Source organism: Nylanderia fulva, unplaced genomic scaffold (genome assembly GCF_048542155.1).
Source record: "Nylanderia fulva isolate GAGA-0341 unplaced genomic scaffold, ASM4854215v1 Scaffold168, whole genome shotgun sequence".
In the NCBI taxonomy this organism is placed as follows: Eukaryota; Metazoa; Arthropoda; class Insecta; order Hymenoptera; family Formicidae; genus Nylanderia; species Nylanderia fulva.
The window spans coordinates 10,383-21,341 of NW_028189923.1; the positions used below are offsets into that span (position 1 = coordinate 10,383).

A 10,959-nucleotide genomic window follows, 5' to 3' on the forward strand; every position below is an offset into this window, starting at 1 on the left:
ACTGGTACAAGTTTCTACTTCACTTGCGCAATTTTTTTTTTATTTCATTACTTTTGTTACGATTGTACATGGGTTTATAATCGATAATTTTTCATACAATTCTATTGTACATGGGTTTGCAATGTAGGATTCTACATAAGTTTGCAATGGATAATTTTTAATACAATTCTACATGGGTTTGCAATGGTTAATTTTTCATAGGATTCTACATGAGTTTGCAATGGTTAATTTTTCATAGGATTCTACATAGGTTTGCAATGGGTACGATTCTACATGGGTTTGCAATGGTTAATTTTGCCTAGGATTCTTCATGGGTTTGCAATGATTAATTTTTCATAGGATTCTACATGGGTTTGCAATAGGATAGGATTCTACATGGGTTTGCAATGGATAATTTTTGTTAATGGCGTGCCCTTAACTGGTCGCCTTTTTTTACCTTTTTTTAAAGGTGAGTTTTTAGAGATTATATCATTCATTTTTGTATATTTTTATGAGCGGAATGGAACAATTATTAAACATGTTTATCTAAACTTCTTTGCTTAAAATGATGTGTACAATCATATCCTAGAATCCTGATCATTCCTCCTAAAGCACCCTATTTATATAAATTTACCCATATGTGTGTGTGTGTGTGTGTGTGTGTGTACTAATGTCGAGCATTTTTTATACATTTTCTATTAAATTTAGATAAAAGTTGCAGGATTTAGAAAAAGAAAAAGTTGACACAGACTTTTTCCTAAACGGCGATTTTCAAGGTTATTTAAAGGTCACTTATATTTTCAAAATAGAATTACCTTAATTTTTCTCATATAAATCGATTCCTCGCAATATTTACTATAAAAAGTTGTAAAGGTATAATTTTTACATAATCTTACATAAACTTCGAAGTATTACAAATATTTTATTTTATGAAATATTTCAGTTTATGTAAAATTATGTTAACTATCTTTTAAATTATTCACTTTTAGCCATCTTCCCCGTACAACCTTTTATAGTGAATATTGCAACAAATTGGTTTATATATATAATATATATATAACATCAGTTATTATTAATTGATGTTTACATTTATTTTTAGACTTACTAGAGCTCAAATGCTCCACATTTTTTGCAAAAACTGTTTATTCTACAGATTTCAAATATGCTTTTAAATGATGATTGAATATTTCCTTTTTTTAATTATTTTTATTATTATTTTTCAATCTCAATCAACTTTTATAACTTTATGCCAGCACGATACAAATACATGTGTTTTTATTTTTTTTATTATTTTCATTATTATTTTTCAATCTCAATCAACTTCTATAACCTTATGCCAGCAGGATACAAATACATGTATGTCTTTATTATTGTATCAACTCTTGTCTTTTCCATGTAACCATGTCTTCATAGTTTGAATTATCCCTTCATCTTCTCAATCTTTCGCAGAGATTTAATTAATTAAATACACTTCACACGAAATAAAGTTTGCTGGAAGATATACAGCAAACGATAACTGTAAAAACATGATTACGTGGAAAGAACAAGAGTTGGTACAGTAAAGGCAAGTAAGTAAGTACATGTAATGTATCGTATTGGCATAACGCTATATCCGCGGAGCAGATAATGTGGCTGTAGAGGTAGTCTGCAGTGCAGCTAATGTGGACGTAGATGTTGATTGAGATAATTGTCTAATATAAAATAGAATTTAAAAATTTAGTTTAAAAAGCTGTTGCATATATAAATAAAGTTTATTTTTTCTAAATTTGGAATATGTTTAATTAATTAATTTTTTAAGTCTATGTTTAATAAATTTTTTAAGTCTGTATTCAATAATTTTATTCATTTGATAAATATATGTATGTCTTTATTTTGATATGTTTAATATAATATAATTAGAAATTCATTATTAATTAGATATGTAAACTATAAATTCATATATAATATTTGAAAATATATGTGAATATTTAAATTTTTATCTTCTCCTTCCTCCCCTTCAATCTCTTTAATATCAATATGTGTATGTGTGTACACGCGCGCACATTTGTACGTATTTATTTAATTATTGGATAGTTGAGTACTTAATTGATAAAAAATTATGACAATAATAATCCTTTTGTTTTTTTTTCTTATTATTTACTCAGATTTTTTTATCTATCTTATAAGATAAACACTTTAGAAATTGAATATTTCAAGTAAACTAATTGTAAGTAAATTTCACATTAATGCATATAGATGTTTAATCATGAATGTACTAAATAAGTACACAAGACGAACAGTGAGTGAGTGAGTGAGAATGAGAGAGTGTGTGTGTGTGTGTGACAAAGAGAGAGAGAGAGAGAGAGAGAGAGAGAGAGAGAGAGAGAGAGAGAGAGAGAGAGAGAGAGAGAGAGCGAGAGAGAGAGAGACGAGAGAGTTAGCCACATAACCCCACACGCTGCCGATATGGCGGAGCGCCACTATCGCCATCTGTTGTAAAACGTGCGAGATGGACAAAATTACCACTACATGCATCTTGCATGTGTTGTGTACGGGTGATATATGTGTGCGCATGTGGTTGTATACGTGTGAATACGTGTAACACAATACTACTATGTATGCGTGGTCGATGATGATAATGACGGGGACGTTTCTTAATAGAAATTTTTCATATTTCGACTTTGCATTTATATATCTCTGCTTACAAATCACGTAGAGCAGAAATAAAGACACTTTTATTATATAATTCGAACTCAATCTATCGATTAAGTCTAGTATAAACTCGATTGCTTCAGCCATTATTGAGGATTCGAAATATTATAAAGACTCAAATGTCCGACTCGCGTTAAGATACACGGTGTCTCCGCTACGCCCTTAACTGGTCGCGAGACACTACCGTGTCTCTTGATTTGTATGTATGTTTGTCTTATAAAAAGAGAAAATTTATACAAATGTATTGATAAATAATAGAAACATATAATAATTCTTAAATACATTTAAAATATGAACAAAAAAATATATATTTAACGATTTTTAGTCGAGAGTAAGGCACATATTACACAAGCTACTTGAAAGAATCAAATATGAAGAAAATTGATGATATAGACAAACTTAGAATAAATAGTTTACGACAAGAAGCTGCAAGATGGGGCATGTTTTCTCGGTGACATCACTTGTAAGAAAGAAGCCAACAATACATTAATACAATATATCAAAGATACTGAAACAAAGAGGTAAATATTGTTATATATTTTTAGCCTTTTTTAATCAAATCTTCTTATAGGTATTGCCTATAATGTTCAAATAATTTGATCAAGAGCCCATATACTAATTTTTAATAGAAAAATATAATTTTTTATATTTTAGACTTTTGCCATGGTGGAAGGAGTGGACATATTGTTATGGTTTGATGATAATCAAAGAAGAAACCACTTGGCAATTAGTGTATGATATAGGATTGAATAAATACGACACTAAATTTTTAGAATACTTGGCTTGCCCTAAAAATACTAATCTCATTAAAAAGTATTTAAGATTTAATCAAAACATTTCTACAGAACAGGAATATCCAAATTCTTTTAACAGTTTCTTACATATTATTACAAAGTATACGAAGAATCGAGATATCATGGAGTACATATTAAACGATTTTTTCAACATAAAACCAAAGTAATTTGACATGTTTTTATAAATATTTTGTATAAAAATTTATTATGTGTTTTATATATATATTTGTTTTTCCGTTTTTAGACATGTTGGTATATTTGCAGCATTACTTATTATTATTAATAACATATATTGCGAAATTCAAACTGAGGTAAAAATTTTACATGATTATATGTATGTATACAAAATGTGATAATAATGCGATATTAATAAATATTTAATGTTTAAATAATTTTGATAATATAATAATAACGTTGTCTATTAATAATGGTAAAAATAAAACATTTTAGTATATAAACGTATACGTTATACATTTGATGACCACTGAAGGCTTATATGTTGGAATGAAAGAAAAGGTAAATTTAACAAATATTATTATGGAAAGCGAAAGATTGTTCTATCTCTCTTTTTAATTTCTGAATATTAATTTTATATTTTTTTGGTTATTATATATACAGTATATTGATTTTATTGTGCAAATTTTGTTTATATATATTATAGGATTCCATAATACAGAATTATGACAATATTGTAAACAAAACATCAATTCGTAGGAATCAAATCAGAAGACAAAAATTGCAGCTTTGCATACGTGAACATACTTCATGGGAATAATTTTTTATATTGTATATACTATTTATTTTACTGCTTTAATTATTGTTATTTAGATGTTTTACTATTCGATGCCTCCGTATTTACAAAACTTTAGGAGGCACTCGCGTCAAGTTTCGTTGCAATCTTGTTTGAAGTGTGAATGATTGAAAAATTCACGTCTACTATTATCACACCTAATACGATCCGCAAATGATTGCTCACATGGCGGCTCTCCGTTACATCACGGACATTTATTAGAGCATCGATGCTCTCTCGCATCGGAGCGGTAACTTAAATTACGGGATGCAATATTCCCACTCGCCTGCTGCTGCATTTAAATTTAAAATTACATCGAAATGTTTATTATTTGAACGGTATAATAGATTTAGACAGGTTTTTATTTTTCGCTGCAGAGTGGTTAGAAATACGTTTCCATCGAATAGCGGATTACCGCCTCGACCAAAAGTATCGTCGTTATATATTATTATCGCGACATTTTCGCTTGCGAGATATTGCTGAAAACGCTCGATTTCAACAATTCCACTCCCTTTCTCCGGAATCGTGACACCGGCATTCCTCGTAAGTTGCAACGCTAACTTGCGCTGTAACACCAAGTTTTGTCTTCTCATCGCATTCCATTTCGCGTGTAACTCTCCCGTGCGTAAATTTCCACGCTTGTTAAAAATTAGAGCTGATACAAGCGCGCAAGGAAGACATAAATTATCGGTATTGGAAATTGTTAAAATCGAGCGTTTAGCAATAACATCGGGCGTAAGCCCGTTACGTCCGCGACCAATGCAATGGGAGGGGTGACTTTAAAAACGCGAATGTTAAATTCTTGCGCTATATCGTGTCCTCCGCAGCTTTGCGCTAACGAGCTTACGAGTTCCCAAATATTTTTGTAAGTCAAATCTCGCAAAGGTCGGAACGATATACCTGCGGAGCCGCGGGTTAAACTTGCGGAATCGAAAGACATACCGACGTAATCCCTCGGTTCGCACGAATGCAACGCGTACTCGTGAAGTTCGCGAAACGCATTTTCTAATCACTCATACGCGTTTGCTCCTTCGGGTATCGGCCGAATACGAAAACTAATTTCCCGTCCTTCTACACCAAAAGTTCTAAACCGACGCACGTTTTCCGCTAACATTATTATATCTAAAATTACCATCAGCCTCTTGATTCGCTATTTCTTCCTCCGCTTCTTCTTCTTCTTCTTCCTCTTGTACACCAGCTAAATGTCGCTCTTTGACATCGTCAGAAGTTTCCTCACCGGAGCGGGTTTGAAAATCTTCTCCTTGGTGTATTTCGACGTTCCTTCGCCACTCTGTACTGTGAGAAATAAAAAATTATATTAACAAAATAAAATATTTAATAAAATATTACTCTCTTACGTTTGAATTTTTATTAATAATGTGAAATTGTTGTTATTAATAATTATGTTAAGTTCACTCACGTTTTAATATTCTTTTATCGGGCCATTTGTATCACCCTGCGAGGGTTAATACTCCGGTAAATATGAAACTTCGGGAACGATGTTAGGAGAGAAAGAAATTCCTAATAAAATTTTATTTAATTAAAATAAACAAAAAATTTAAACGTAGGAGAAGATTAAGTATAAAATATGCAATTATTACCTTCCTCAGCCATCACCCCGCTATTTTCTTCTTGTTCTTCTTTTTCTTCAGAAAACGCGGCGTTATTTTCATCTCCCGCTTCTTCTTCTTTTTCATCTTCCGTTTGCTCTATTTCTTCTTCTAACTCTTTATCTTCCTCTTCCTCCTCCTCCTCCTCCACCCCCTTCTCCACCTCCTTTTCATCTTCCGAAATCGAGTTTATTTTTTCGTCGATTTCCTCTTCCTGTTCTCGCTCCTCTACGACCACGTTTTCATTAGCCACGTCATCTAATATTCATCAGTCATATATTATTAGTATTTCACATAATTAAAAAATCTTTTGTGTTGATATATACCACTGTAGTATTTTTCTTACTTACTTTCAATCGGAGTAAATATGGCCGCCTCATCGAACGGACTTACTTCGCGAACCCGCGCTTCTTCCACGTCATTGTCACTTTCGGTTAAATCAATAACCGGATGCTCCAGCTCCGGCGTTAACACGATGCGTGCACGGCCTGGAACGTATAACATTTTTATTAAAAAATTTCTTGTTTAATATAATGTTTTCTAGCAGCGCGATATAATTTATGATGTTAAAAACTTACGCGAAGGTCCGGGCTCTGGCGAAGAATCCGCTCGTCGTCTTCTATTTAACCTTAATCTTAGTGATACGGGGCGATTCTCCAGTACACGCAACCGGTTTCTTGTAACGCGTGCGACAGAACGTACGATAGCTAAAGTTTTAGCCATTTAAATAAATAAATAATTAGAGTAGTTTTAATTTATTTATTTATAATTAAGTGTAATAAAAATAAAAACTCACCATTATTATCTTCTCCCCGCAGAACTCGATGAAAATGTAGGAGATATTCTATGTGGCCTGCTGTATTGTTTTCCTTTTCATCACCGAAATAGTATCGCGACTCGATCACCTCACCCGCGATAATCAGTAATTCGCGAAAAACACTAAAATGTCCTAGTCGGAATAATACCGCTAGCACAGCGCTGGGACATTCCCCCGCGAATTTTCCAAAAATATTGAAGCATTTCTCTTCACTCGCGCATGCTAATTCATATATACGGGGGTTGTCCGGAAAGTAATGCGTCGCATTTTTTTAAAAAAGAATTTACTGATCACATAGGTAAAACAACTTAAAATTGTTCGAAGTATGACCCTTCAGCGTCAATACATTTTTGCCAACGCGATTTCCATGCGTCATAAGATTTCTGGAACTCCTTGACTGGGATGCTGTTCAGGGAGGCCGTCGAAGTAGCTTGTACGTTGTCAACCGACTCGAGCTGTTGTCCTTTGAGCTCCCTTTTCAGCCGAGGAAATAAAAAAAGTCCGCCGGGGCCAAACTTTCTTGAGCATTTCAAAAGTTTCCAGCGGCGTCTTGTCCAGCTTCACGCTAAACTTTATCGCATAGCGTTGCTCTATCGTTCTCTCCATCACAAGTTCGACGCGACCACTAAGTAGAGGTTCACAGAATAAGCCGTCCTAACCCTCCAAGCGCATGGAAACAATTGAGCGACCTACCGTTGGAAAGCTAAGGGTACCCCCCTTCCTCCCCAACCGGTCCCATCGCTCTGCGATGTATAGTCGCGTCACAAAAAAAATGCGACGCATTACTTTCCGGACTAACCCTGTATGCTTGGAAAAATTTTTCCCGCTTAAACTCTGCGCTAGTGATAGACAAATTTAAATTACTTTTTTCAAACTCATTATTGAAATTTAATAGTGCACTTGCGTCGAATACGTGAGTACGCGAGAGACGAAATTCAAAAATATAACTAGCTAACTTAACTCCGAGAGCCGTATTTATACGAGTTTATGGGAATCAAGATGAGGAATTTACAGGTATCTTTTCTCGATAGCGATAAAAATTTTATATTTTCTCTGTAGTCAGATTTAAAAATTATATCATTTATATTGTTTGAAAAATTCCCCTTCCACATTAAAAATTATATTGTTTATATTGTTTAAAAAATTCCCCTCCCACATAATTTTTACTATACTACGCATGCATTTTTTCCCTATCGCTTTATTGTTTAAAAAATTCCCCTTTCACATTAAAAATTATATCATTTATATTGTTTAAAAAATTCCCCTTCCTCATTTTTATTTATCTGCGCATGCATTTTCTCCCTACCACTTTTCTATTTTATCTTTTTTCTTATAAATTTTCTTGAAAATCTTCGCTCTCTCGTCTTTCATCGTCCGGAATTTCAAGTTTGTTAGTAAAAAGATAGTTAGTTAGTAGAAAAGTTTGTTAGTAAAAAGTTCTCGATTTTTCGATTTTACCGCGTCTTTGATTATTAAATCTTTGATTTTCTACGCGGTAGCAACTACCATAAACAATCTTAAGAAAATCGAGCAGCAACCGCGCATGTTGCTGTCAACAACATACGGATTGAATTCATCCTACACGAAGAAAATTCAAATGAGTCTTACGGCGGAAGACAACGTCGAACTGGATTTTCTGCCTGCTGTTAAATTAACATCTCACGGAGCTGCAGGGATTTGCTTTGACATGGAATCGTGGCAAAAATTTCAAAAAAACATGGAAACAATGTCGAACTACTTAAACGGTGATAAAATTAATTTGAGCTCGATTATCTTTAACAAGATAATTATAAATTTCACTATCACATATGGTGCTAGAGTCATACTAATAACGTATCGTGAAAACGAACAAAAAAATCTTTCTTCTAAAACTGCGGAGGATACGAACGCAAACGGACCGAAGGCGAAGAAACGTAAAACTTACAACATTGCGATAGTCATGCAGAAAACGACTTTTTAAGGTGTAGAAAATATAAAATTAAGATTTAGAAAGAACAGGGCCAACTATAACGAGTATATTAAATTAGTGAGAGATGTAATGTCAACACATAATTACTTTATTTCTTAGTAAATACAATGATAATAATAAAAAATAAACGTTTCGGCTGTTACCTCAGCCTTCTTCAGTAGATATAAAAAAACAATAAAAAATTCTTTTAAATAAAATTATGAAATATTACGCATTAGAGCCTATTTTTTAATGAACCTTTGGTTTGATGAGTCATTAAATTTATATTGTGTTACGCTTATATCATTTATTAAAATAGATATTGTTTCTAATCGGCTAACCATTTTTAACTAAGATGGTAAACTTTTAATTATGTCAAAAAACATGTAAACGAGCTCACTGTTGTTAGTAGAACAAGTTGACAGTCCATTCCACGTCATCAATCCTTTTGAACATTATTAGTTGAAAATATCGTCAGAACCGCTTGATATGAGAATTGAAACAATTAGATGTTATCCAGCATCAAAAAGTTAGTCCCCATCATCAAGCATATTTCCGGGTAAGTTCATCATTCAACTATATTTCACCGTGTTTGTCTAAGTATATTTTTATTTTTTTTGGTATATTAATTTATATTAATAAGTTATTTTTTATATGTAAAATCTTGATTATGATTAAAAGTGCTTACTTAAATTGATGAGTAGTCAAGATTCCGCCAAGTCAATGTGTTCATTATACAGAGTCACAATATGATGTGTCGAATTCAAACCGTGACTCCTATTATTATTACTATTTATTTATAAGACAATTCTTCTAGAATGTCAAAATATGACTCGTCAAGCATATCGGTATCTTTTTTTAAGTTTAGACCGTTTTTTTGTTCCTTTATATGAATCATTTCAGAAACATTTCTCTTCTGAAAATTAGATTCGGAATCTAAAATTTTTATGTCTTCCCAATTAAATGAGTGTTGGTAATTAAGAATATGTTCCAAGATGACCGAGTGCTTTGACGAATCTAACTTTATATTATTTACATGTTCTTTAACTCTCGTTTTAAGTTGTCTTTTAGTTTGGCCAACATATGTCGCATCGCAATCGCGACATGAGATCTTATAAATAACATTGGAATTAGTTAAAAATTGATTTTTATCTTTATAAACCTTGATAAATCAATTGAGTTTATTAAGACAACGATAACCTATGGTCATTTCTGTTTTTTTGATAGATGATGCGATTTTGTCAGAAATGCTATTCACATAAGGAATAACAAAGAAATTCTTTTTTTCATTATCTCCAGCTATTTCAGGAACATTAGTAATATTATTATCATTAGTCAAGATATTTAGTTTGGAAGTAATAAGATACTTAATTCTTAGATTAATAGTGGAGAAAATAAATTCTAAAGGGTAACCGTTGTTACGTAAAATAGTTATGATTGAATTTATATTCTTCTTATGAAATTCTGGATGTGAATCAGCTATTATGGGCGATAATGGTGATCCCATGGGGGTACCGAAAATTTGTTTATAAATTATATTGTTAAATGTAAAATATGTAGATGACAAAACGAATTCTATACATTTAATAAATTGTTCTTTTGGAATTTTTGTCTGTGACTTAATATACTCCCATCTATTATTAACGCTTTTTATCGCTATCAAAGAATATAAATTGCTTATAGTTATAGAAGAATATAAATTCAATCATAACTATTTTACGTAACAACGGTTACCCTTTAGAATTTATTTTCTCCACTATTAATCTAAGAATTAAGTATCTTATTACTTCCAAACTAAATATCTTGACTAATGATAATAATATTACTAATGTTCCTGAAATAGCTGGAGATAATGAAAAAAAGAATTTCTTTGTTATTCCTTATGTGAATAGCATTTCTGACAAAATCGCATCATCTATCAAAAAAACAGAAATGACCATAGGTTATCGTTGTCTTAATAAACTCAATTGATTTATCAAGGTTTATAAAGATAAAAATCAATTTTTAACTAATTCCAATGTTATTTATAAGATCTCATGTCGCGATTGCGATGCGACATATGTTGGCCAAACTAAAAGACAACTTAAAACGAGAGTTAAAGAACATGTAAATAATATAAAGTTAGATTCGTCAAAGCACTCGGTCATCTTGGAACATATTCTTAATTACCAACACTCATTTAATTGGGAAGACATAAAAATTTTAGATTCCGAATCTAATTTTCAGAAGAGAAATGTTTCTGAAATGATTCATATAAAGGAACAAAAAAACGGTCTAAACTTAAAAAAAGATACCGATATGCTTGACGAGTCATATTTTGACATTCTAGA

General features: G+C 31.9%; 2 protein-coding genes across 4 annotated transcripts; one reads left to right on the forward strand and one right to left on the reverse strand.

Moving 5' to 3' along the window:
- The first annotated feature begins 3,120 nt into the window (after nucleotides 1-3,120).
- Nucleotides 3,121-4,233, forward strand: LOC146723782 (uncharacterized). The gene is made up of 5 exons (XM_085481038.1): nucleotides 3,121-3,191; nucleotides 3,325-3,627; nucleotides 3,709-3,775; nucleotides 3,915-3,980; nucleotides 4,179-4,233. The coding sequence occupies exons 2-5, from the start codon at nucleotides 3,368-3,370 to the stop codon at nucleotides 4,218-4,220; spliced, it is 435 nt and encodes a 144-aa protein (XP_085337164.1). The 5' UTR covers nucleotides 3,121-3,191; nucleotides 3,325-3,367; the 3' UTR covers nucleotides 4,221-4,233.
- Nucleotides 4,234-5,028: 795 nt separating this feature from the next.
- LOC114944005 (uncharacterized) lies at nucleotides 5,029-7,010 on the reverse strand. 3 transcript variants are annotated; one of them, XM_085481046.1, is made up of 5 exons: nucleotides 6,443-7,010; nucleotides 6,215-6,352; nucleotides 5,856-6,122; nucleotides 5,675-5,775; nucleotides 5,486-5,550 (listed from the first exon to the last, which is right to left on the reverse strand). In XM_085481046.1, exons 1-4 carry the CDS (start codon nucleotides 6,585-6,587, stop codon nucleotides 5,720-5,722), a joined length of 606 nt encoding a protein of 201 aa, XP_085337172.1. In that variant the 5' UTR covers nucleotides 6,588-7,010; the 3' UTR covers nucleotides 5,486-5,550; nucleotides 5,675-5,719. The 3 variants fall into 3 exon arrangements, with proteins under 3 accessions (XP_085337171.1, XP_085337170.1, XP_085337172.1); XM_085481045.1 differs by lacking the exon at nucleotides 5,675-5,775 and having other exon boundaries at nucleotides 5,029-5,550; nucleotides 5,856-6,092; XM_085481044.1 differs by lacking the exon at nucleotides 5,675-5,775 and having other exon boundaries at nucleotides 5,029-5,550.
- Nucleotides 7,011-10,959: the final 3,949 nt, after the last annotated feature.